The 27,737-nt window shown below is 43.4% G+C and overlaps 1 protein-coding gene across 2 annotated transcripts in view; it reads left to right on the forward strand.

The window, feature by feature from the left end:
- The window catches only part of grin2ab (glutamate receptor, ionotropic, N-methyl D-aspartate 2A, b), a 114,014-nt gene extending 87,399 nt beyond the window's left edge, over positions 1-26,615 (forward strand). For both annotated transcript variants that reach the window (XM_005460723.4, XM_005460724.3), the window contains exons 9-20: positions 1,185-1,299; positions 1,417-1,619; positions 7,138-7,306; positions 9,738-9,891; positions 11,340-11,465; positions 13,736-13,965; positions 14,658-14,818; positions 16,790-16,977; positions 17,755-17,993; positions 20,048-20,231; positions 21,158-21,941; positions 22,036-26,615. In XM_005460723.4, the coding sequence (XP_005460780.1) occupies positions 1,185-1,299; positions 1,417-1,619; positions 7,138-7,306; positions 9,738-9,891; positions 11,340-11,465; positions 13,736-13,965; positions 14,658-14,818; positions 16,790-16,977; positions 17,755-17,993; positions 20,048-20,231; positions 21,158-21,941; positions 22,036-23,038 (3,556 nt within the window). In that variant the 3' untranslated portion in view covers positions 23,039-26,615. The remainder of the gene's footprint in view (positions 1-1,184; positions 1,300-1,416; positions 1,620-7,137; positions 7,307-9,737; positions 9,892-11,339; positions 11,466-13,735; positions 13,966-14,657; positions 14,819-16,789; positions 16,978-17,754; positions 17,994-20,047; positions 20,232-21,157; positions 21,942-22,035) is intronic.
- The last annotated feature ends 1,122 nt before the right edge of the window (positions 26,616-27,737 follow it).

The following is a 27,737-nucleotide window of genomic DNA, read 5'->3' on the forward strand; positions in this document are numbered from 1 at the left end:
AGCACAGGCCTTTTTCCAAGTCTTTGTGAGAACAGATGATTAATGTAGCTCCCTCTAATCCACTGTCCGACTACAATATTTATGTGTGTTGACTCTAATACCTCTCCTGGAGATGAGACAACATAAAATCCCACCTGTTTGAACTGGAGTATAATTATCATGGTTTTTAGCTGCAGGCTGCGTGCTAAACAGTGCTCACATGGTTCTTTTTATGCATCTTGACTTGCTGTCGCAATATCTGAGTGCATGCATGACTCCTTTGTGGCCCCGTGCCCTGTTTAGCTCACATAAAAAAAACTGCTTTTAACTCTTCCTTTTTAATAGTAATTCAGATAATGTATGTTTAGATAGCTGATGGACTGAGACGGTTTTTTTCTGGATGAAAAGGGGAATTTTGTACAGAGTATGAATGTGTTTATAAAGCAGATGTTTGCCTTCTGAAATATTCTGTTCTAGCTGAATGATATTTCATTTGTACAGCTAACCCCGATGCGGTGTCGAGATGATTCAGACAATTTCTAATAAAACAGAACACAAGGTGTCAGAGAAAAGGTGCTGTCTGTTTTGGACAGCTGCTGTCCTCCCTGTGATTCAGTCTTTAAGGTAAACGTCCTTGGACAGGCCTTCTCTCCCCTAGTGGGAATCCACACTATTATCCCAGTCCTCACACTCAGAAATCCTCTCCTTCTGAAAATTGTTTCACTGGAGCGAGTGTGTCTTTAATCCCCATATCACTGTGTGTGATACTAGTTCATTTACTTCTCTCTGCTGCTTCACTTTAGCGAGTGTGTAAACGTTTCAGCATAGGATCTGTTTGCGTATGCAGGACAGCTTTAGTGAGTAAGAGAGTGAGGGCAGCCTTGTTGCACCAGTGACTTGTCTTTCAGGCATATATCTGTGGAGAAATCAATGCAGAATGTTGATGGGAGAGATACGTGGCCTCTGACTCTTCTCACTCCTACACACAAATAGATGCACGCACACGCGTACACACTCAGGCGTCCGTGCACACACGGTGGGTGAAGACAACATTGATTTGAAGTGGAGACTCTTGCGGTGATTACAGAGTGCTTAACTTGTTATTTTGAATGTATTTGCTGTTGTGCACATATACAAACACTCCAGCAGATGCAAATCAACAACAAATCTTCCTGCCCCCCCCACCCCCCCACCATGTGTTTCAGGCACATGATGCACGTGTGGAATGAAGGCCGAGATTTATCCTTTACTCCAGACGGTTACCAGGCCAACCCAAAACTGGTGGTGATCGTCCTAAATGTGGAAAGGAAGTGGGAGAAGGTAACAAATGAGTGCGAAAATTTAAAGAAAAAACTTCAATAAGATGTCTTTTTATAGATTTTTGGAGTGATTTTTGTGACTGTGATTTTTGGTGTGTTTTTTCTCCCATCTGCACAGATGGGCCGCTGGGAGAACGGGACGTTGTCGCTGATGTTCCCGGTGTGGCCGAGGTATAACTCCTATGGGGACGAGGATGCAGATGAAAACCACCTCTCCATCGTCACTCTGGAAGAGAAACCTTTCGTCATTGTGGACAACGTAGACATCCTCACTGGCACCTGCATGAGAAACTCAGTGCCCTGCCGCAAACACGTCAAAAAGTAAGTACCTGAACCCACACCTGCCCACTGCCCACATAAAATCACAAGCCAGGTTGTTAGCCATACTTCGCATGCCCCGAAATGGTGACGCTACAAGAGGTGAGACAGATACCTGTTTGTTCTTCGAATCGGTTCAGTCTCATTAGGACACAGGTAGTGTTAGTTCATCTGTTTGTGTATCTCTTGGCTGAACAGAATCACACCTCTCTAACCAGTCTCAGTGTGTCTGACGGGATGATTGTCAATCAGCTGCCCTTTGTTCTTGCACTTTTCGGGATCTATACTGGGCCCACTCATTTTTACTTTATATAATAATGATTCACCATCTGTTTGTCCTCTAGTCTGAAATCCAAATGTACAGTACGTAGCTCGCACTGTAATCGAGGCAAACTCAATTACGTTTCAGCACAACTTAATACTAAACTCACAAACTCTGCGGCCCATGTTACAACTTGACCGAAAATGTATGCAATTTTAAGAGGAGCAGCTTTCGCCTAGCTCGATTTTTTTATTCTTTTCCCGCTGTCTGTTCTTTGCCAGTGTTGTACAAGAATAAAACTCTTGTGTCAGAGACAGAACCGACACACACAGCCCGAGTTCTCATTTGGTTCAGAGGTAATCAGTTCTGTCAGCATTAATAATTAATTGCTTTCTGTTGCTGTCAGCTCGCTAATGCCAATCTGTCGGTATACTCGATTTTTGTTTCTCCTGCCACTGTAGTGGCAAGTGCAGCCCTCTGTGGTTTTATTGTTTCATTAGTTCGGTTTGATTTGTGTTTTATTTTAAATGCTCTGAATGTGTTGCTTGTTTTTAAATATTGCAATACAGCTAATTAGTAACCCTGCTTATTGTTTTCCTCATATTGCATATTGTACATTAACACTGCTCTCATTAAGGCTGTGCGTGCTTGGATCCTGGAAGAATGTGGATATTACTCACAATGGGAAAATTAAACCCCCCGGTGGTACTCTGCACCTTTCATGATTTGGGTTTTACGTGTGACTTAGAGAACTTATTCAAAATATTATTTAATACAGTTTTTTCTTCCTGATTTTTGTTTTCTTAAAGAGGTTGGCTTGAATTTATGGGTTCAAAAACAACCAACAGATCTCTCAGCCTGAGCTTGATTATAAGATCTTTTGATTCTGCGTCATCAACAGCTCTGGTCAAGTTGTCATTACGTACTTCTGTCCATCCCATTTTTATGAAGAGGGTATATTCCAGAAATCTTCAGATTTAGCACGACATTGTTTTGATTGCAGTGTCACAGAAACACAAAATTTCAGTGCATCTGGCACAGATGTTCAGCCTGTCTCAAGGAGGAACTGGTTTGAGTCTTAGAGTCAAAGCTCACTTTGACCTCACAAAACACATTTTTAAACTCAAGAATTCATGAGGCAATTATAACAAAAACTTCACATAATTTTATAACAGGATAAAATGGTGAGAGGATGACATTTTATGTCCAAAAGGTCAAGCAACATCTTCGCTGTTCTGCAAACACATTATTCTGTGTCACAGCTCGGGAACAGAAAGGGACATTGTGGCCATTTTTTAATATTTGGGTGTCCATCTTTTAAACTACATCGGAACCTCCATGGAATATACACAGTGACTCTGGACTGATATGGCTGTAAACCTTATCTTGATTGTTTTGCAGAGGCCAAAAACCCAAAGGTGGTAATTCCAGTAGAAATTTGGACAGTTTTTTCTACAGAAAAGTATTTTAAAAAATCTATTTTTAAATATAACTGTTTATTAATTGATTAATTGGTGGACAAATTATTTAAATTATATATTGTACATTTAATAAGTAAATGCAGTACACTTAATAACTGGGTTTAAGACAGTTGTTTGGATAAAGCTTTTTGGGCTTGATCAGGTGACCCTAAACCTTCTCTTAGTTATGCTTAGTTATGCCAACAGGTCTAGGCTGCTAGGATTTCCCACGATGCACTGAGTGTTTCTTCTTTTTTTCACTTTCTATGTGTTTATACACCAGTGTGCATTTAATCATTAGTTATTATTTAACTCTGTGTCTTTTGTCCTGTCTCCCTCCCCTCACCTCCAACCACTAGTGGCAGATGTCCACTCTCCCTGAGCCTGGTTTTGCTGGAGGTTTCTTCCTGTTAAAGGGAACTATTTCCTTGCCACTGTCGCCAAGTACTTGCTCACAGGCAGCCGTCTGATTATAGTCTTTACCTTACAATAAAAAGCACTTTGAGGCGACTGCTATTGTGGTTTGGTGCTATATCAATAAACTTAATGTAAACTGAATTGATAGCACATATCAAATTATTGATATATGGTATTCTGTGAAACAAGCACCTTATCTTGGCATCAGCACAGTGTTCAGTAGATTAGAAAATGTTGATCATCAGAGGCATTAAGATGAAATTTCTTTCAGCCTTCTTTGTTTTCATACCAAGGACATAATCTTGCTTTCTGGGCAACTCCGGGGCACTCAGTTATGTGTAACATTTTTAGCTGAGGTTAATTTATGTTGTAAAAAAAAAAGAACAAACCCCAGCCTGCGCCATGCCTGGAGACAGAAAATGAAAAGATGTTTCATGTGGGACGCTGCCCAACCTTTTGTCATCGCCCATCTGGACTGCTGCAACATCCACCAAGCCAGCCTCGTAAAGTATTCTGTTGAGCAGAACGCTGCAGCCTGCCCTGCCGTCAACCTCCCCAAGTTCTCCCTGCGCTCCCCACCTCCTCCACACTCTTCTTCCCCACTGGCTGCCGGTGGCTGTTCGCATCAAATTCTAAATTCTGGTCCTGGCGCTCAAGGCTCCTCGGGGAGTCGTGCGTCCATATCTGCAGGCTACGGCCTATCCGAACTCACCAGCTTGTGCTTTGTGCTCTGCTACAACCGGCCACTTAGCTCTCTGCTCCCTGCGGCAGCTTCGTCATCATTTCACCTGGCCTTGACTTCTTCTTCTTTTTTTCTTTTTTTTTGCGCTTGCTCTTCCCCAACAGCAAAATGTCCTTTCTACTCCAGGCGGGACAGCAGAATTGCTCCATATCCTGTGTTGTAAAATATTCCCTTGAATATCTCGATTCCTCACTCACATTAAAAACATCCCTCATACCCGTTTGCTGAAATTTTTTTCTTATCATTATTTTTAGCAAGTCTTTATCTGACATCTGATGTCTTTATCTGGATCCCAGGAACATTTTGTTATCTGCTATCAACACTGATGACAACAGTATCACAAATTCACACAGACTTTGCCATGCTACTTCACTTAATGTGATTATTTTATATGTGTACATATATATTATAGTACACTGTTACTGTTACTGTCCACCTCATTGACTGATGTTCACTCTGCACTGCATGTCATTTCTGTTGCAACAAATCGATATTTTTTAAATTGCTTTAAGATGAAAATGATGAAAAGATATTTTTCATAATAGGCCTTTAATAACATCAAATATAGATTCTTCAGATGTCATGTCAGTTCAATGTGTTTTAACGTACATGACATTTGTTTTTAAGTCAGCCCAGCAGAGCGCTTTAGAGCCTTGTTTCAGCAGCGGCACGTCAAACAATACTGAGGACTCTTCTCTTTGAAAGAACTTAAAAGGCATTATTGTAGAGGCTGAAATATGTCACACGCCGTCTTGAATGTATAAACAAAAAGAAGATATTTTTCAGATATTCAGTGAAAGTAAAACTTTCTCAATTAAACTCCTCTTGGATTTGCTCCATTTATCTACAAATGGACACCTCGACCAGTGGCTCTCCATGACAACATAAGGCAGCTTTTCTTTTTTGCTCATTTGCACATTTTGGAAGTCCAGTTTGGAGCCCCTAAATATGCATTATAATTGACTGAGGTTCATTTGTCACTTGTTGAGTACCATATGTGTGCTTTCATTAACCACAACACAGCCCTAATGCTCAACTAATATCTCTTTTCTGAAGCATTCTGTGCCATCAATGCGTCGGTTCATCCAGACAGCAGAAAATAGTTGAAATTGTTCAGGATAGTCATTAGCGTGGGTTAGCATAGATAGGATAGGATAGGACTGTCACTGCTAACCACGGGGGAAGTGCAAAAACTCACCGGTAATTACTTTCTTTGAAGATTTCTTTAACAGCCGGAAGCCACCATATTAAAGGTTTTGCATCTGTAGAACACAAAGAAGGCAGACGGGAGATGCCTCAGAGAAATGGATGCATCATAACAACCTCTGAGATTATCAGCACTGTAGGCAAGGACTATTAGACGTCTGAATCACCTCTCATAGAGAGCTTAACTTGTGACCTTAACCAGTCATCCGCTAGCGGGGATTGCTGTAAAATCTGAGGCAAAAAGACAAGTTTCTTCTACAATTGTTATGTTTATGTGCAGCACTCCATGTGCAGATGTCCATACATCTGTATACAGTACATACATCTAACCCCCTACAGCTGCTACATTTACCCAGTCACTACTTCCACATCATTTGCATCTGTTTGTTGTTATGAAAATATTCAAAGAGATGTACTGTGTGTGAACCTCAGACAGCCTGTTGGTGTGTGTATATGTGTCTGTGTGTTTGCATGCTCGGAGAGGGCCCAGCTGGGAAAAACTAATGCATGCAGTACGTATGCATTAGAACACCTGAGACGCTGAGATTTTACATACTCAGACTCACTCACACGTATGTATACGATGCTCGCTCTGGCTCTTTCTGTCTCTCTCGTACACGCAGTAATGATGCGCCGCACATACAGTCGACTGCAGTTAAAGGATCTGTTAATCCTTTGATGTGTCGTGTCTTTGACAGTCGTTCTCGGTGTTCTGTGTGCGTGAATCCCTCAGTTCTTCCTGAACTTTCTCCTGAATTGGAGTCAGCGAAAAAGGCAAGTGAAAAGGTCACAGAGCTGCTGCTCCCATCCACATACAGTACGCTACATCAAAGATTGCTGACATGGGAACGGAATTAACTTTTCATGGAAATGCTTTTGAAAATGCTGGTAGGGTTTAATAGATTATGAGAATCATTTGATCCAACAATGCAGTTTAGTTCACTGCTCTGAGGTCCTCGGGGACGGCTGTCAGAAAAGTTTACTTAAACACCGGCTCGAATTCTATGCATCCTTTGTGTGTGGCTGTGGAGTTTTTTGGGGAAGCATCTTCCTACAGACGAAAGCTGAGAAACACCGAGGAGGCAGAGCGAAAAGGACACAGAAGACAGATGAGGAAAGGACAGCTGATATTTTAATTATGTGGGTTGGTTGTTCTGTAGAGCCTGGCTCTATTTAAAGCCCAGCAGCTTCTCCTCGGTACCCCTGTGTTTTCATCTGGTTTGGGTAGCTGGCACTAAGGGAAACACACAGTCCCTCACACACACTGAGAGAGCTCTCTCTGCCCTTTAGCAGTGTCATAATTCTAGTTTTACAGTTTGATGGAACCACCAGATGTGGAGCGAGCAGGCAGCTCGCACAGTTACACACATAACACTCAAATGTCCTCTGATATAAAAAATGACCTAATTCTGTTTGTGCATATGCTTGTTGCAGTAACAGCACATCAGGAGGCGCTTATATTAAGCAGTGCTGCAAGGGTTTCTGCATTGACATTCTCAAGAAGATAGCCAGGAATGTGAAGTTTACCTATGACCTCTACCTGGTCACCAACGGGAAACATGGAAAGAAGATCAACAACGTCTGGAATGGCATGGTTGGAGAGGTACTGCCTGTCTCTGTCTTAATAAATGAATGTATTACTCTGTGAGTCTGACTTTCTGTGCAAGCATTTCAATGAACAATGATATGAAATAGAACTTTGAGTATAGCAGTGACATAGTGCTGCCTTCTAAGTTTTTTTTATGCTTACTCTGCCGGCTACTTTTGCAAAATGAAACCTGTTCTCTCTCCGGGCGTAATATAATGATGTTCTGTGAGATGCCACCTGCGTTTCCTAATTACACACAAGATGTCGTTTAGGGTTGGTTCCTTCACATACTGGCACACAGATATATTGGCTGCCTTCAGCAACAAACAATGCCCACGTTTTCACTTACTAGCTAGTTACAGCTAGTTACAGTTTGCCAGTACTGGGTTGGATTCCCTTTTGCCTTCAGAACTACCGAAATTCTTCATGGAACAGTTTTAGCAAGCCGCTCGAAACATTCCTCGCTGACTTTGATTGTGTAAGATGTGAAAATCGCATTTCAGCACATCCCGAAGGTGCTCTGTTGTTTTGAAATCTGTCGACTGTTGAGGCCATTTGAGTACACTGATCTCACTGTCATGTTCAAGAAACCAGTCTGAGCTTTGTGACATGGCGCATTATCCTGAAGCAGCCTTCAGAAGACAGGATGGATCCATGGTTTCATGTTGTTGACCTTTACTTCCGAACATCACATTAGAAATCCAGACTGATCAGACCAGGAACATTTTGGTATGCCTGTGCGAATTGTAGCCTCAGATCCTGTGTGCAGTCTTCTGCTGCTATAGGCCATCTGCTTCAAGGTTGGACAGTTGGGACCTTTGTGTTTTGTATTTAATTTGGCTTATTTTCACTTTCTGGTCTGGTTTAGGCACCAAACTAGACTCACAAATACCCTCATTTAGTTACGTTTATTAAAAGATGCAGTGTAAAATATGCTTCTTCACATCAGTAATGACACTTATTGGCAAATGACAAGTTAGGGGTGACAGACCTATCTCACTAACCATAAACCAGTCTGTCAGGGCATCGTGGGTAAATGAGCCATGCTAGTTTGGCCAAATGAGTATTAATTGATGGTCCCAGAAACGTGAATGGGCTGAGAGGCAAGGGGCCAGTTAACCAATAATATTTAGCAAAGTAAAAATGAATAAGCCGTAAGAGCCCCATAGCTCTTTATTTTCAAATTAACTACACAATTAATTACACGAACATGGTCAAGACACTCGGCGTGTGATGTATATATGTATTTTAGGCCATTTTCTGCTGCAGTGGCATTGTAGTTGCAAATGCTTACATTTGGAAGAGCTTGTGCAACATTTTCATCATGTTTTGGGGAGTGGGCCCATTTTTCCCACTTTCATTTCCTTTAATACCGATAAAAGTGATTCTTAAAAAATGGATTGCTAATGTTTTTTTTAAAGAGGCTCAGTAATCTCAATTGTTTGTATTTTTTAATTAAATTAATTAATGTCTCAGTACAAGAGCAATACTGTTTAAGTGGGATGAACTTGAAATAAACTGCAGTGCCTGTGTTAATTCTAATGAGGGAACTTGTAATTCTAATGACTTCTGTTTATTACTTTAAGGACAACGATGGAGCCCTGGGGGCACCAAGGCGTGTTTTAGACTTTAGCTATAAAAACAATGCGATTAGTTGGATCAGTTCAATGTTTTTGGTTGTTTCACATAGTTTATTATCAATATGAAAAATATAGAATATCAGCTTTGCTCTCAAACCTACAATTTGTACTCTCAGATCTCAAACACAGCACTGGGAGGTACCGTTTAATCTGTTTTGATTAGCTTCAAAGTGTAACAGAAATGTAATAACTGCTCATCCGCTTGTTTCTGTTCACTGAACAGTTATGTCCGTGGGTCCTGGTTTACAAAGGGAACAGGACACCATCAGTCTTACCCAATTCCTATCAATTATCTTATCTGGAAATGATTTATTCAGCCACAGATCATATTAAAGCTAAACGCTGCCACAGGGAAACCTTTAAACTGAAATTTACACCAGGGATAATGAAACCTGACATTACGATCCACAGATTGTTCACGGATCAGACCACTAGAAGCCTTTCGACGATTAAAAGAAAAACATAACATTTTATTTCCTACTACAAAAGACATCTTTATGAGCAGAATGTCCCTCTGTCACAATACACCGAGACATTTACAAATGGTGGCACTATGAAAAAGACAGCTGTACTTTCACTTTTCATCGGATACGGCTGGAGCTGCCCTCCAACTACGACTGACATTCCGAGTTATACCCTGTGATACAATGTGATATTTCACATCCAAAATAAAAAGCAGGAAAAAGTCAGACTGAAACTGTGTGATGTCCAAATATTTACAGAGCTCACTGTATTTATTTTTGACAGTGTACACAGTAAGTCATGCTCTCGGTATAACAGTGCTTCTCTCTCTCTCTGGTTGCTAGGTGGTGTATAAAAAGGCAGAGATGGCCGTCGGCTCGTTGACCATTAACGAGGAGAGGTCGGAGGTCATTGACTTCTCTGTGCCCTTTGTGGAGACTGGCATCAGCGTCATGGTGTCACGCAGCAACGGGACCGTCTCGCCTTCAGCCTTCCTCGGTAAATCCATCGCTCTCTTTTTAACTCGACACCCTTTTTTTTTCTTTTATTCTCTGGCGGTCCCCCAACTCAGCTGACTACTGGGGGCAGAGAAAAGGGGAGGTGCTTACATGTTGGCGAAGTCTTGCACATAAAATGGAATATTTTATTCAGACAGTATATGCTGGCCAAATTCCACTTGTACTCTTGACTTTATCTGAGCCTCAACACCCTAAGCACATTAATATTTCTACCAGAGCAGAGGAAGTGGAGCGTGCCAGCTGTTTTTTGAAAAGTCAGCTCAGACAAAGCACTCTTGATACCCCCCCCCTTTCCTCTCCCCTACCTTCTCCTCCTCTCCAGTTGTTCAGACGACTAGGAATTGAAGCGCTCCTCTGTGGTTGCCTAATGTCTTGTATTGTCATTGGAGCGAGGGGATGTATTGGACCATGCATGTGTTGGTCCCAGCGTATCAAGCCATGTGTCAGTATGCACGTGCGTGTGTGCTGGGAAAAAAACAGAAACGAGACATTTTTGCGATATTGCGCTAATATATTGGGACGTTTGTGTAGTGAGACAAGGATGTGTGGAGAACGAATGTGCTGTGGCCGTATGTATGTTAAGAGGTGAATGCTTTGTGTGTGTATTTATGTGAAAGCTTATTGTATGATTGCGTGCGTGTGTGCATGTGTGTGTGTGTGTGTGTGTGTTTGTTTAAGCAAATGTGTGTGTTGAGCCTGCGCCAGGGTATCAGTGACGGTTCAGTATCTCGCACTCATATTAGAGGCACCTCAGCGCACAATCTCTCAGGGTTGGCTAACCCTGGCAGTCACATACTTACACATGCAGTGACACACACACACACACACACACACACACACATACAATTTGTCTGGGTTCAATGTCTCTGGCACTCATCCCGCTCTCTGAACTCCTGCCCTGCTACACACCAAACACACAAATAGATCACATACACATGCCCACAGCAGGGCACAGCAGATCACTCTGGGCTTGGTTCTCCCCTCTCTCTCTCTCTCTCTGCCTCTATCTTCCTCTCTTCCTCTCTCTCTCCCCCTTTCCTCTACCATCTCCCCCGCCCCAGGCCTCTCCCTCTCTCTCAGCTCTCATCCAAGGGAATAATGAGAAATATGGAAATGTGCTCCGTCAAACTCTCTGTGACTAACTCTCCCTCTCCTTCCCTCCTCTCTCACTCCATCTGTATCCCTTTTCCCCCTCTCTGTTTCTTCTCTATCATCATTTCCTCACTTTATCTCCCCCCTCATCCCTGTTTTTTTGTGTGTGTGCATCTCTTCTTTTATTTCCGCGAGTCTGTCTGCCTCCACTCTCCCTCTACGTCCCTCACTTTTTTTACGCCGCTTCTGCTCCTCCACGATATCTCGCTGTCTCGTGTACTCGATTTGCCTTTAACTCTTTCTGCTCCCTCTCTCCCTCCTTCTCCTTCCTCTCAGAGCCCTTCAGTGCATCGGTTTGGGTGATGATGTTTGTGATGCTGCTCATTGTCACAGCCATCGCCGTCTTCCTCTTTGAGTTTGTCAGTCCGCTGGGCTTCAACCGCAACTTGGCCCAAGGCAAAGGTAGACTTACACACACACACAGAATATCACACCAATCGTTTTTCCCAGGAGCAAGAAGCCCTGAAGCAAAAGAAGTGACCTATTATCACTCTGACTTCAGACAGTTCAGGTAATGCTACAGAGCATTAGCATTTCTCTCCCAGAACTACCAAAACTGTAATCCGAGGCGTCATCAAAAAACCAAACTTGGAGCTTCCCTGTCGGCTCTGAATTGGAGATTAATGTTGCATTCAATGTTGTGACTTAATTTAACATTTAAATCAGCTAAAGGCCGATCCAGAAGTAGCAAGTGAATGTTTTTTCTTTGATTTTCCACTCAGCACTTCTGAAAGTTCAGGAAATCTATACATTGTGTTTAGCTTGCTGTTTTTTTCACTACCCACTGATTGAACAATGAATGCCAAGTTTAAAACTCCTTTGTAACCAAACTTTTAACCTGAACATTTAGATCCATTTAGATTTGATTGTAGCCACAATTTGGAAATCTGATTACCTCTTTTACTTTTTTTCCTCTACTTTTTTGTCTTTTCCTCTGCAACATATTAATCTGAAAAACATCCATTTAGGTTTGGCTCGACCCACCAAATTGGAAATTAGATCAGTTAATGGACAAATTTGTTCGAGACTTTGATTTAATTTGGCAAAAACATTTTTTTTCCACTATTTCTTTTTTTTTTTAACCCAAGAAAATGCTTGTTTTTCACAGTGACATTGAAAAATGCTCAGGTTGAGTGCATTTTTACAAAAATCATCCCCCTGATTCTATTAAATTATAAAGCACTTTTTCCTTCATTTACAAATTATGTCTCTATTCTAAAATAGGTTGTCAGTTATAAAAACGTATTATTTGAAGCATCACATGATGGTGAGGAGAAGAAGGTGGAAATTTCATGGCAAGAACCTGTGTGAAAAAACAGTCGGGTGTAAGAGAATACAAGGGTTTTCTGATTCTTATTGTTATTATTATTTTTTGAAATTCTTTTAAATACTTGGAAGTTAAAAATATCAGCCGTAGAAGACGTTATAAGAATTTATTTAATTGTTTAGTTTTTCATTTTTCTGTTGCAAATCAAGGTCAGTGAAATTACCATATTAGTTACCTTAGGGTTAGGGTTGGGCTGCTTAGATGCCATGATGTTGAGGGGCTTAGAGAAATACATATAAGCTCTTCGACTTCACAGAGGGGGGATTGAGGCCATTTTGGATTTTTACTGAAGTTGCCAAGTTTGGTTTCTCACTCGAAAAACGGTTAACAACCAGTTGCTGTTGTTTTGAAAGCAAAATGTTTCCCTTGCTCAACAGGACTTCTTTTGTTGTATTTTTCATGTAAAATATTGCAACAGTTTGTTCTGGACTGCAGGCCTGACCAGGCTTAGCACTCTGACTCAGTCGTGCTCTAGTATTACTCACAGAAAGTATTTTGGTTTTATCTTGATGAAATAATATATCATTTAGCGTCATTCATGATTAATGGTGCCTTCACAGCTGTGCAAATTTGCATTAAAGCACTCCATATACAATATCAGATGGCAGCTTTTGAACTGTAAGTAAAAAACAGGCTGAATGGCCCCTCTCCTCTTTAGCCCAGAGCACACAACATCTCTAAGTTCTCCATGAAGAATTTCAAATATTGATTCCCCCAGACCACAGGACCGTTTTTCCCTCAACTCGAGCTTTAAATTATGATTTTTTTGAAGAGTTTGAACTTACTGTGAGTGCAGCAATGACCTGTATTCACCAAGATTTTGATTTTTCTGTAGTATTTCTGAGCCCATGCACAGGGATTACCACACATTACTGTAATCATTTAATAATACAATACAATACAATTTTATTTATATAGCACATTTAAAAACCAGAGGTATGCCAAAGTGCTTCACAGAACCAATAACACTGTATATGTAGATAATAAAATCCCCAGATTCTTTGTATTTTTATGTTAAAAAACAGCTAGTCACATTACTAAAAACCCTAATAAGTTCTGCTGGGTTTATTTTCTTTAGCATTATACAACTTTTCCAGTCTTCTGTTGCCCCTGTCTTAACTTTCTTTTTGAAACATGCACCATTTTCAGTTAAATGTAGTTGAAATGATTTGTAAGTCATTGCATCATTTTTCTAATTTACATTTTACACAAAGTTCAAACTTTTTGAAGTTCATGTTGTGAGTTTAAGGTTTTGTACACGGGTCCTTTCCCCATTTTTTCACTTTTTCTTTATTGTTGCTCCTTCTTCTCCCCTGCCTGGTCCCTGTCTCCGTCTCTCTCACAGACCCACATGGCCCCTCGTTCACCATCGGTAAGGCCATATGGCTGCTGTGGGGTCTGGTGTTCAACAACTCTGTGCCTGTGCAGAACCCGAGGGGCACCACCAGTAAGTTCATTGTCTCCGTGTGGGCCTTCTTTGCTGTCATCTTCCTGGCCTCCTATACTGCCAACCTGGCTGCTTTCATGATCCAAGAAGAGTTTGTGGACCAAGTCACTGGACTCTCTGACAAGAAGGTGGGGTTACACACACACAAATGGACATGTAAACACACACGCGCACACACACACACACATTCACAGTCAGGGTTGCTCTTGTAATGGATGCCAGCCCTGCAGCCAGACAGAACTCTCTAGGGAGCGCCCTTGGGCTTCAACAGCCCAAACCCTCTGGCCGTAGCTGTCACCACACTAACACTGCCAGCACAGCAGACCTACAGGCACACACACGCGCACACACACACACACACACACACACACAAGCTGCACAGATCAAAGCTGTGTGTGTTTGTGTTTGGATGTGTATGCATGCGTGTGTGTGTGTAGTTTCCAGGGGCTGGCAGTGTCAGCAGAACCCCAGCCAGTCTTACGCTAGGCTGGACACACAATGATGATGACTGATGAGTCCACTCCACTGTCTCTCCCACCTCCTTTCTCCTCTGTCTCTTCTTGTCACTTTCCACTCTTCCTCCTCTCTCCCCTCCCTCTCCTTCGTTTTCACACTTTAGCTCCGACTCCTACTTTAGACCCCCCCCCCATTTTTCCCTCCTACTTTGTCTCTTCCTGCTGTCTCTCACCGCTGCTCTTCATCTCTGAGCCTTTTTGTTTTAAAGTTTCTCTTTCCCCCTTTGTGCTCCCGTCTCACGCTGTCTTTACCCCCTTTGAACAATATGTCACTATTTCGCTGTCCTTATTTTTCCTCACTGCAGTTCCAGAGCCCGTACTCCTATTCCCCTCCATTTCGGTTCGGGACGGTTCCGAACGGGAGCACCGAGCGCAACATCAGGAAGAACTACCCAGATATGCATCAGTACATGACCAAATACCATCAGACCGGCGTCGTGGATGCACTAATCAGCCTCAAGACCGGGTACTGTTAACTTGTCAAGCCAACTCACATCAAGGAAAGATTCTTTATACCTGAGGCGGTCATTCTGTTGGCAAACACCACATATGCTTAAGAACATGTGAAAACAAACACAAAAAGAGTCATTGCATCATGCAGGAACTCGACCCCATGGGGCTAAACAGTAGCTTATGCTAAAATGCTGCAGTAACTGTGCTGAGTGTTTCTGTCACTGACAGTGTGTGCAAGTGCTCATTATAGAGTCTTGTTGCTGCTGGAAAGAACGAGCTGCCAAAACAGGGAGAGTGTAATTTGTTCTGGAGTTTGCTACCTTTATTCTTCCATCTAAACACACACTACATAGAAGGATGGCTACAGTGCTCTTATTTGTTCATTAGTTTTGCAGGCTTTGATCTTTCTCCAAAAATAATTTTCATTTTTTTGGTTTTCTTGTTCCGTAATAATTACTTTATTGATACTGCATATGAAAGAAATAAGGTTTGTTTCTCACATTAATACACTAGGCTTTGTTTATACAGCATCAAAACTGTATAATGAAGACGTTCAGCAGCATCATCAGTATTTAACTAACTTATTAGGCAAAAAAAAGGTTGTTTTGACAGAGAAAAATATAAACACTTGGGAGTCTGAGTTAAAATTTCAGTCCAGTCATGAAATAGTCTGTGGCCCAAGACGCACATTCAGGACGCTCTCTATCCTTTAATGAATTTATATTGTTTTCCAGTGCTGTGCACAGTTACACAAGTGATTATTAGTTTAAAATTCTCTGTGCAGCAGCAAAACTCAGCAACAACAGATCGCCCATGTATTCATTTCATACAGTATATGCGCATTTACATCCAAAGTATAACTTATATTTATGCACATGTCTAGCCCCAAGGTATACTCATTCTATTATATAAAACCAAAATGAAGTTAAGTGCAGGCTTCTTCTGTTATATGGGATGATGATAGAGGGTCCTTGTTGCATTGTATTTGGTCAATCATTCATCAGGCTCTATTTGCTGAGTTCAGATGTATCAGGCCCACATCTGTGCTAGTGTCAGACACAAACTGTGGCCTCTTAGCTAGCAGCCCATAGTGTCAGTGCAAAAACAAGATCTAAAAACTGAAGAGTACAAGCCTGTTTATGTGAGAAATATCAGTTACACAAAGTTATGTTTCCTTCTTATATTTATTTTTAACTGGAATGCGGGTTTTTAATCCCTGGAGAGGTTTATAAGGAAAAGGCAAAAGTTCATACAAAAACTATAAAAATAGTAACTTCAGTGACTGATAATCAATTAGTACAGCTAGAGCAAGAGCGATGCCACTTTGATTTCTAAATGTAACATGGGGTTTAAGCTAGCTACTAGTTAGCTTAGAGCAGCACAAAAAAACGGGGGGGGGGCTCTCCTGGCTCCACCAAATGTTTTGAACTCTAAATGGTGCTCACTAAATGATATCAAAAGCTGAATAATTAGCACAATATTAGTTTAAAAAAGGAACCCTAAAGACTACACATTCTGTAATATGTAAAGCTAACTGGCTTTAGCTTTGTATTAAGTCAGTGGATCTCAAACTTTTTCCAGAAAGTCACTTTCAGAAGGTGAAAATGGCTCACATTCAAAATCTTGCAATTTTAATTAATAAAATTAAATATTATTATAGTATTAATAATTTAGTTCACAGTAAAAACTGAGCCAGTTTGACTGTCAGTGAAATAGAAGTTAGTACAAATATTGGTAAACTCTTTTTTAGCTCATCCGGCCAAAGGAACAGTGAGGTGTCTGCCACTGTGAGACATCCATCATCTGCCCACAATTCACAAAAATCATTACTCTTCCAATGTTATTGATGAGACTTTCATCTAACTTGGACACAATGATCACCTAATGGGACTTCACCGAAACCGAGCTCCAGGTCCTGATTGTTGTTTTATATTCTGGCTTTAATCTGTTGGTGCTTAATAAGTATATTGTATACTACTTACAGGAAGCTGGATGCTTTCATCTACGATGCTGCGGTGTTGAACTACATGGCGGGGAGAGATGATGGGTGTAAACTGGTGACCATCGGCAGCGGTTATATCTTTGCCACTACAGGTTATGGCATTGCCCTGCAGAAAGGATCCTACTGGAAACGCCTGGTTGACCTGGCCATACTGAGCATCATAGGAGACGGTAAGCCATGGAGAGCCATCTCAGTCACACACTGTACTGAAATTGAAAGTCTCTAAGTTGTTGGAGGACTTTGCTCAGTTGTGCCATCGCTCAGCTTTCTCCTCCTTTACCCCTCTCCCTCCAACACTCAGCCTCCCTCCTCCCTCCGTCTGTCAGAAAGCTATCAAGGGCTAGTCTTAACACACCATTTCATCATCATTACTCTCCGGGTTTGTGTGCGTGCGCACGCGCGCGTGTGTGTGTGTGTGTGTGTGCCCACCGTGTCCTGTTATGTTTACTCCTCCAGATTGTTCTGTATAATAAGCTGTGAGATGGTGCGAATGGAAGAAAGAGAATCAGTCGGACAGAAATCAAACTGCTGAAACCACTAAAGCGCTTCGCTTCACACACGGCCATTTTATTCAGGGCAAACACCCTCGTGCGCAAGCACACACGTTCTCAGACACACTCAGTTTGATAATAATTCCTCCCATCTTTCCTTATCACTCCATCACTATCAATTCTTCGCCCTCCTCCTACAACCTCTTTTTTTCACTCCGCCTCCTGTCTCCTTTCCATTACGATCTATTTACCACTTCACCTCTCGCCCCTCCTCCCTTCTCCCCATCTCACCTCGTAATGATATGCCTCTTTTCCCTCCGCATCCCTGTCTTGCCCTCTGCCACCCATCACCTCATTCACTTTTTCTCCTTACATCTCGAATTCCTTTTCCTTCATTCCTCACGTTGTTCTTTTTTCCCCTCCAGTGTTAACCCTTCACATTCATCTTTGCAACAGGTGAGATGGAGGAGCTGGAAGCTCAGTGGCTGACTGGGATCTGCCACAATGAGAAGAATGAGGTAATGTCCAGTCAGCTGGATGTGGACAACATGGCAGGGGTATTCTACATGCTGGCCACGGCCATGGGCCTCTCCATCCTCACCTTCATCTCGGAGCACCTGTTCTACTGGAGACTGAGATACTGCTTCACTGGTGTCTGCTCTGGAAGGCCGGGCATTCTCTTTACTATCAGCAGGGTAAGAAAGAGGAAATCGTCACACACCTGGAAGCTTGCACAGGAAGCCACATTTTCACAGCAGGAAGTTTTGGTTCCTAGTTTTCAAAATCTCATGCAGGACTTTAATGCTTCAGTCACACTGGAGCATTGCCAGCATTTTTGAGGCATGGACTTGCAGTCTTGTTACCTTTGATTGTTTCACAGACAGGAGCCGAGTCTGCAACCACTCACAGTCAGTTCAAAGAGACTTTAACGAGTTGGTCATCTCAACTATGTGCAATTGGCTGCCAAATGTGAAAATATTCAATGCAATGCAATCGCCAGTTTTCCAAGTCACAAGGATGTCTCCGTCCTTCATTTATTCTAGTGTGACTGAGGAATAGATAGTTGCTGTTAGAATTCATAGCAGTGAATGGCACTTAGTGATAAAACAGGGCCCTATAGGGTATAACAACTGATGTACAACGCTCATTCAGACTGTAAGAAAGCACTGGATTTTCCTATATCAATAATGGGATGAGGGCTGTGAGCGTCTCATAATGTTATTGATGTTTAACAGCACAGCCGGCTAACAGAGTTCTCAAAAAGAAAATCCGATAAAGAGAAAGAGCGGGCTAAACATACAGAGAATCTGCAAGAGAAACAAACATAACTATATTTGTAGATTATTTCAGGCTGAAGCAGAGAAATAACAGAGAAAAACAACTCAGCGCATTATTGCGGCTGTGAGGGCCGGTGGAGAGCATTTGTGGTGCCTAACAGCAATAATTCAAACAGCACAGTAGATTTTAAGAAATGATTAGTTTGCTGCTGTCTTGTTGTGAAAAATTTCCTCTCAAACAAAGCATCCAAATTTTAATCCATTCTGTAATTTGCCTAATCTTTATGCTTATTCCGGGGCAGCGAAAATACACACGGGGATGTGCAGAAAGGACTTTTCTAACAGATGAAGTGAATCAGAAACTCATATAATGTTACTGAAAATCTACGGGCCCGTGTGTGTGTGTTGCTGTGATTCAGCTGTCTGAAACACACACAGTTGTTACTGTTAGGATACAGAAAGAGTTTTTTGCACGTGTGTGTGTGTGATTAAAAAGGAAGGAGGGGCAGTGTGATAATGGAGCCCAACTGAGGCAGAGATGAATTTACTGCCGCGCGCACGGACGGCAGGATAGAGGAATCAGACAACTAAGATGATGAGAACATGGACGCGAGCTCATTTACATACACACATCGCCCTCTTTCTCTCACACGTGAAAGTTAAAAAATATAGTGAAAGAACAAAGATATTCGCCCAGTTTCACCACTGCTAAATGTCATTCTGTTTGCTGATAGGCTGATGGCATCCGATATCGAATATTCTGACGTTCGGTGCGTCGCTGGCTCTCTTCTAAAAATGGCAACACATTCGCAGGTGGAGTGAGATGAGGGACAGGCTTGACCAAACGGGGGTACACATTGATATATGCACACACAAATACACACCCAAAAAACAAAATGGGCACACACAGACAGACCACTATTTCATTATTCATATGTCATGTCTCTGTGTTAGGCAGGGCTTTTATTCCAGACGAGCAGCATTTCACACATTAAGTGTTTTACAAAAAGAGTCCAATGTGTGTGTGTGTGTGTGTGTGTCTCTCTGTGACTGTGTGTGTTTCTTGGCGTGCACATGCTGTTAGAGCAGCGATGCTGGAGGTTAAGTGGCTCTAGGAAGAACATCTCCTTGCACTCAAAGGCCCCCTCCAGTGACATCATCACCTAAATTTAATTTTCTAGGCGCCTCAGAAAGCAGTTCATCTAAAAAAGTGGCGATTATCTCTTCTAGCCACATTACAAAAACAAAATGAGGTTAAGGTTTGCAGTAAACGCACTGGAGAGAGGATGCAGAGGTCTCTGCTAATTTACCTCACAAGGAAATTAGTCTCGGGGATTGTCTGAACTTTTTTTGTGAAGTCACTGGGTTGTGAATTACACTAACTCTCTATTATCTCTCCTATCTCCCTCCTCCCCCGGCTCTCATTTCCTTTCCTTTTCTTCCATTAATTTCCTCTCCTCGTCTCCTCTCAGGGTATATGGAGCTGTATCCACGGCGTTCATATAGATATGAAGAAGAAGGCACCAGAGCTGGACTTCAGTCCTCAAGCCAACATGCTGCACCTGCTCAAGTCTGCCAAGTCCATCGCTTTGCCTTCTCCCAAACGCAACACGGTCGTCGTGCAGCCCAGCATTCTAGACATGATGTCAGGGAAAGGTACTGCAATACGTTCATGCTCAGTACGCTCAGAGGTTCAGAGGGTCACTTGGAAATGTCCTTACTTCTTGGAGACAAGTCCATTTTTTAATTTTAAATAGCATTAGTCAGATGTTGTTAGTGGTTGTTGGAATCATTGATCATAAATAACAGTGAGCGGTTGATGTGCCTTAAAGGTCGTCAACTGAAAGAATCATCAAAGCCTTTATGTGCTGGTTTTGAAGAGTGAAACAGACTGTTATATGGCCTGGTGTAGACAAGTTTCAGAAGAAAGTGTTCTTGTTTGGGGGGCATTTTGAGACGAACCGATGACTGATCCAATTTATTGCTTCTTAAATCAACAGTTTTCAGCCGGGCTAACACGATCAGTTTGCTGTCTAACTTAATAAACTTGCATTAGGCAACGCAATAAGCAATTCACACACTGTTGCTGGAAACGGGCCTCTGTTTACCTACACAGTTATTTAGTTAAAAATGAATCATAATTTATGATGATGTCATGAATCATTAATCATCATTTGCAGATCTTCTGATCAAGTTCATGTTATATTAAATAAAAACTTTAATTGGAAGAACAAGGGCATTTCTAAACCATAGAGGGGTTCTGCTAACTCTGTATTTTCTGAGCTCTGAGCTCAAAACTAATATATTGCGCCAGCGCAAATCAGGAAGCCGTGTCACCTGTAATACGATCGTTCACATAGCAGCTGCCTTTTCTTTACACTGTGCGTATGCGTGAGTAAAGGTGACTACTTTCACCTTGCTGACTGTCATGTCCACGCCTTCCTCGTGATTAGAAATGCATTAGATGCCACGCATTGCGTGTCGAGGCAGTAGATGATGTATCAGCTGACCTGGCTGAGCATCCAACCAATCGTCCATCTTTTGTATCTTCTGTGTAAGGTGCATCTCTCCTTGTCTCCTAGGTAACTCCCTCCATACTCTGCCTCAGAAGGGTCCTGGTCTCTATAGCAACGCTGTGGGTCCACAGGGCTTCCTGTCATTGTCCGGGAGGCACAAAAACCTCCTCAATAATGCTGCGCCATTTCCTGGGCAACCAAAAGCTCCACCCCACCAGACCAGCCCCAACAAGCCCCAGCTGTCAATCACAAATGACAACGGCCAGACCCGCCTCACCGGGGCGGGCCTCACTGCATCAAAGCCCCGAGCCTTGTGGAAGAAAAGTGTCGAGACCCTGAAGACTCAGCCGAGCGTCGTATCTCCAGGCCACAGCCCCGCCCCTGCATCTGGGCCCGGACCGCCACAAATGAAGAGCCAGCGCTACCTGCCCGAGGACCCACAACACTCGGACCTCTCGGAGTGCTCCAGTCGGCCACCGTCACACAAAGATTCTGACTCCATGGCAGCAAGGGGCGGATTTAAGCCAATCAATCAACTGAGGAAGAGGGGTGGGGGCGGTGGAGGAGCAGGCGGTGGAGGTGGAGCATCCAAGATCTACTCCATTGATTCAGACCAGGCCAGTCTCCAGTCCGCTCCCCCATACCAGCGAGACAGCCAGGGGGGAAGTGATGAGCACCCTTACCCACCTGACCTGTTTCCACCTGACAGCACATACCCACACACACACTCCCACCAGTCAGACGCACCCATTTTGCAGCTGAGCGCCAGCCTCCTACACCACAGTCACAGCGCTGAGGCCGACCTGCACTCTCTGAAGGATAAGAAATACAGCACCTACACTCACAGCAGGTATTTTATTTAGCATTAATCGCACATAAAGCCCCGTTTAAGGTGCTTGTTTTGTCTCTTTGTGTATAATCAGCGGCGTCTTCTCTCCCTCTAGTGTGAAAGAGAAGGTCGGAGGTTCATTCGAAGCTCCAAGCGCAGGTCCAGGGACGCAAAGCGTCAGACCCGGCCACTGTCGCTCCTGCCTCACCAAGCTGAGCGGTTACTCTGGCCTCTACACTGTTCGCTCGCCACAAGCTCGCTGCGATGCCTGCGCCCACCTGGGGAACTTGTATGACATCAGTGAAGACCACCTGCACTCGCACTACTCCCACACACACCCTCACCCACACAGCGCGGACATGTTCACGCACTACCTTCCCCAGAGCGAGCTGGGCCTGGTGGGTGAGGGGGACGGGCTTGTCAGCCACTTCGAGCCCACCCCTTCCTCCCCGTCGCCTCTCCCCACCTCCTCGTCGGCCCAGCACCTCCAGCTGAGTCGCCAGCACTCTTACGAGAATGTGCTTCCGGACGGCATTCCCGAGCGGCAGTCGCAGGCCCACCCCCACATGCGGGGGCTGAGTCTGCCTGACAGAGATAGGGAGAGGGAGCTGACCCTGGATGAGGGGGCCTATGCTAATGTTCTCACAATGCGCTCTGATCGTCCGCTGAGCAGCCGCAGCCCCCCCTCTCCCTCACCCTCCCACCACCACAGTTTGGACACCCCGATGCCTCTGCCACGGCGCTCAAAGAGCCTCTTCCCCGACCGCCCATCCCACAACCCCTTCCTACAGTCGGCGCCGGGCACGGCACAACGCGATCCCGCCTCCCAGGCTACGACACGAATGCCACAGAGAAATTCCGCCCATGAGCTCTATAAGCAGCGAATGCCTGTGTCACTTACCCTGGGTAACCATGGCAACCATCACTTCAACCAGCATGGCGGCCAGGTCGACCAACAGGCGTTCTACCCTCCGCAGGAGCCTCCCGTTGTGGCCTACATGGTGCCACCTGCTGCCTCGCAGCCAATGAGCTATGTGACAGCGCCGCGAGCCTCGAGCGCGGGCGGCAACCGACCCCGGCTCTACCGCCGCATGCCCAGCATCGAGTCTGACGTCTGAGAGTCACACACAGCACACTAAAAATCTCACTGAAACACACTAACACGCACGCATGCAAAGAAAGAGGTGTGTGTGACCGGACGAGGCAGCTCTGATTCTAAGCACATGCACAAGAAACACACACACAGACAGACACGTACACACGGGTGAAAGCTCGGGACTAAAAAGGTTAACAGTGAGTAAATAAATCATTGTTTTCTTTACCACACCCTCCATAGGTCAGAGATGGGAGGGCCACAGGGACAGCTGGAGGCATAATACAAGATGAAGAGAGTGTGTGTGTGTGTGTGTGTGTATGAGTGTCAGTGTGTGTACCAGCCTCGAGCCGCGGGCAACGAGGCACGAACTGACAATTTGTCCGACAAGACGGATCGACATCCTGTGGAATACGACGGACACTGTACACGGTTTCTTAACGCCAGCAGTGGGATGTAAGGGAACTTGTGATGAAGTGTTTGGAAGACGAGCCGACCTGTCACGCCCTCTCACCAGCCTCTTGGAGATAAAGGGGACACACAAGAAACCCCTTTCTTTCTGAGATTACACACACACATATTTAACCTAAACACACCCACCCCCTCTCTAGGACTCTCCTGTTGCACTATGATTTCTACAGTCAACCCGTATGTTGTCTGAGCCTCCAAACTGCACTGCCAGCATGGCTTAAAGAGTAGTAAACTTCACTTAGAGTAATCCTTGACTTGAATGGGAACCACTATCTATGTAACAGACCAGACCGGGCAGCGGGCAGCTGGTCAGGAAACAGGTCTGAGAAGTGTATCGGCGCCTGCCCGCAGACGTACAAACACTCGAACACACACACGTGCTGTCTGTCGTTGGGGTTAGGAAAACCACAGACTGTTTGTCACTGTTGATGTCAGCTAATTGAACATTCCAAAAAGTGGTCCGAATGCGGCCACCAGTTAAAAGCCTCTCAGGATGAGGGTGTGTGTTCTAGTGTTTTATCAATCTAGAGACATACAGTATAGCATCCTTGCTTCCTCTCTTAGCTAGCCTTCAGGTCATACTGCATGCTTCCTACTGCCCTGTGTTACAGTTAAACTCCTATACAGGGTCATATATGCACACATGCATACATGCAGACACACACACGCACACACACATACACATACGCAGTAGTCTAGGATAGTAGTGTAGGGTTGGGTATGTGTGTCGAGGCTACGAGATAGCTTCGTTTTGTGCACTTTGTAGATTTTATACCCTGCCACCTACACAAGACGTTTGACCAAAAACACTTTTATACTGAAAAATATGAATATTCTCAGTCATTCGCTGAATAGATGTTTTTTCTTTTCTCTTAATTTCTTCTTTGGCATTGGGGTTTAGGGCACCGTTCCATTGTGAGGTCGGACGTTTTACAGTGTTAGATAATGGGGTACAGCATCATGCATACAGTATACACAACACAAACTTTAAATCTTTCTCTTCTTTTTGAACTTTTACCCGCGCTCCATCCCTCGCCCTGCCCCCTCCCACTGACCCCTTTCCTCCACCCCTCTCCTTAACCAGGTTTCCTCCTCGATTCCTCTTTTTTCACTCTCCCCGCTTCCTCCTGTAGAGTAGACCGAGTATGAGAAGATTAAAGTTCAGTCGTGGTGTTTTTAAAAAAGAAAAAAGAAAAAAAACCTCAACATTTTGCTGGAAATCACTTAACATCAGTAGCTGTGAGAACTCGTTCGGCTCTCGTAGGATCCCAGTGCTTTTTTTCTAATAACTTTCTATGTCAAGCAAAGGAGCCCGTTTTAATGTCTCCGTAGTGAATTTAGAGGCTGAGTGTATCGCTGTTGCAGATTTACTCATCTAATGAATACTCCTGGACGCGCGTCAGAGTAAGCTGGTACTTGTGTGGCTCTCTGTGTTGGCGAGAACACGGCGCTGTGTTTCAGCACTGAGAGTCACGTGGCAACGCGGAGAGTTTGCAAAGTGACTCGTTACAGAGGCAACACTCGCGCACACACAGACACACACGCACACAGACACACTCAACAAGCTGGCAATGTGTGTATGAGTGTTCTAGAAATCCATAATCTACTGAGTAAGGGCACTGATTTGTTTTTTAAATTTATTAATGTATTTATTTTTTAACACAAGGATTTTGATGGAAAAAGGACTTGATATCCCATTAGCTGAGCGTCTGTCTATTCTCTTTCTTTCTATGCTCTATTCTCTCCCTCTATCTCTCTCACACACACACACACAGGCAAACCACGCTCACATATATCTAATATATATATTGGCTGCAAAGAATGCAAGAGAGTTTGAACAAAAAAATGCACCTTTGAACGGTGAACGCCGCCCCTCTTTTGGTAATCTTAACAGGTTTGATGTGTGAGTTATATGCACAATATCAGGTTGCAATATTATACTTCTGTACAGAGAAAATCTTTGTTTTAAATGTTAGAAACTGATTTCATTTGTTTGATTTGAATGGTATTAAGTGTTGAATTCATTTCGATAACAACGTGGCTTTTTAATTCTGCTTCTTAAAAACAAAAAAAAGACTGGCATGGTTTAGATTATCGTGATTTTGTTTTCTTTTGTTTTTTCTTTTTTTTCATTTATTTCTTTATTTTTTTCCCCTCTGGTGTGTTGCTGGTTGGGACCTCACTGTACAGTCGTCACTGCTGGGTTAATGACTAGTTAACTATGCCTGTTAACTAGCTGCACGTAGCTGGGTCATCTGATTCACACTCAATGAATAATGATCGTCCAGCCTGTGTGGTTAATACAAAACCCCCCTCCCACCCACATAGTTCCACTACAAGTCTGTGCTGTTTTACCTGTGAGCGAGTGTGAGTGTGTGTGTATCTGTGTGCGTGTGTGTTTTACACCGTGCAGGCATTTATATAAGACAGAGGATGTGTGTATTTACAGGTTGTTTGTGGTGTGTGTGTGTGTGCTTTTCTGGACTCTCTTCCCTTCGTCCCACACGTAACCTTCTGACCTGGCTCTTACTCATACAACACAAATACAGCTAGGCACACACACACACATGTTGCGTCTGTACCGTTGTGATTAAGCGAGCATGAGGTATGCGTTTTTGTATGTCCACCATCACAGATTTTTACACCAACCTTTTGGTTTTACTTTCAGATTTTTCAAATTGCATGACGTGCTCGTGTTTCTGGTGGTACCTATTTTGCTGCAACACCTAAGTTCTCCCTGAGTTAGACCTACTGGACTACACGAACCAACACGTACCCTTCCACGCCTTGGTCAGAGGCCTGGATGGTTACACTTCCTGGCTCTTGGCCCCATGATGTCAGCGGTAAGGCACCTGGCTGGCTCCCACATAGCCGCTATCGAGGAGCACGCTTAGTGTTCCCGGGGCTCAGCACAGATCTCAGTTTGGCCCAGGTGTTCACACACAAACACACATACACAGTACTAGCTGGACAGAGTGTGTTGGTGTGTAGTCCTGTGGGTCTCCCTGCCGTGTATCTCACTTATGTATAAGTTCAGGGGTTTCTAAGCTACTAGTTGTGTTGTAAATACTACCTTGTCACTCAGTACCTCTGTACAATCTGTAAATAAGTAAAGGTTACATTTTTCTACTTGTCTGGGTTGTGTCAGTTCTTCTGTCTGTCACTAACTAATTCACGTTTAAAGTGTTAAACATGAAGTTTAAGAAAAATAAAACACAATTATTCATTAGCCACTTTTAGACTAAACAGATCCGGGGAGCCAGGAACCTTCCTGGCATTTATACTGCCTGCATTAGCAGGGCTAATAGGAACTCTGAGGCGATGTAATGGCCAACCATCAGGTAGTATCTTCTTGTTTTGATGCTTTATTGTCTTGTAATCCTGTTTCAGTGTCTTCATTTTCTTTATTATGTCCTTTTGACCCAGAGACAACGTTTCAGAGTCCTTGTAACTGTCAGAGGAATTCACCTTCTCACTCCTACCCCATCTTTGCAAGAGATTCTGAAACTTCTTCTAACCCTGCTTTTTGGGGCTGAGAGTGGTCCTGTAGACATTTTCTTTTTGTGGGCCAGTCCCCTAAGTTGGGTTTGCCTAAGCTCCATTTACAAAAATCCAGTGAACTTTTTCCATGTTCTTTTGTATCCTCACAAAAATAAGCTCTATGACTATCCATCCATCCATTCTTTTCCACTTCAGGCTCACGGGGGTAGGGGCTGGAGCCTGTCCCGGCTGTTATAGGATAAGAGGTGGAGTACACCTTAGACAGGTCGGCAACCTGCTGCAGGGCTAACATATACAGTCAGACAATTATTCACACATTCACACCTATAGATTTAGAAACATCTGAAAATATACATGGAAATACAGTATGTAAGGCAAAATAGCCTGAACTCGTAGCTTTCTTCTCATTTCTATCAGTAGTCTTCAGGAATAGTTCTCCAGGCTTCTAAAAGGACAATCAAAGCTCTTATTTTGAATGTTGGCTGCCTTTTGTTCTGTTCTCTGTCAAGATGATCCCACACTGCTTCAATAACGTTGAGGTCTGGGCTCTGGGGAGGCCAATCCATGACTGACAGTGCTCCATTGTTTTTCTATCCAGGTATGACTTTGATGAGCTGTTGCCAATCAGATGCTTTCCAGATGGTATTGCTTAGTGGATCAAAATCTGTCAATATATTTCTGTTCATAAGTCTTTCCATTTTGACAAGATCCCAAACACCACTGACTAAAGTGCAGCTTCAAACCATGACAGA

Source organism: Oreochromis niloticus, linkage group LG6 (assembly GCF_001858045.2).
Source record: "Oreochromis niloticus isolate F11D_XX linkage group LG6, O_niloticus_UMD_NMBU, whole genome shotgun sequence".
Taxonomy (NCBI): domain Eukaryota; kingdom Metazoa; phylum Chordata; class Actinopteri; order Cichliformes; family Cichlidae; genus Oreochromis; species Oreochromis niloticus.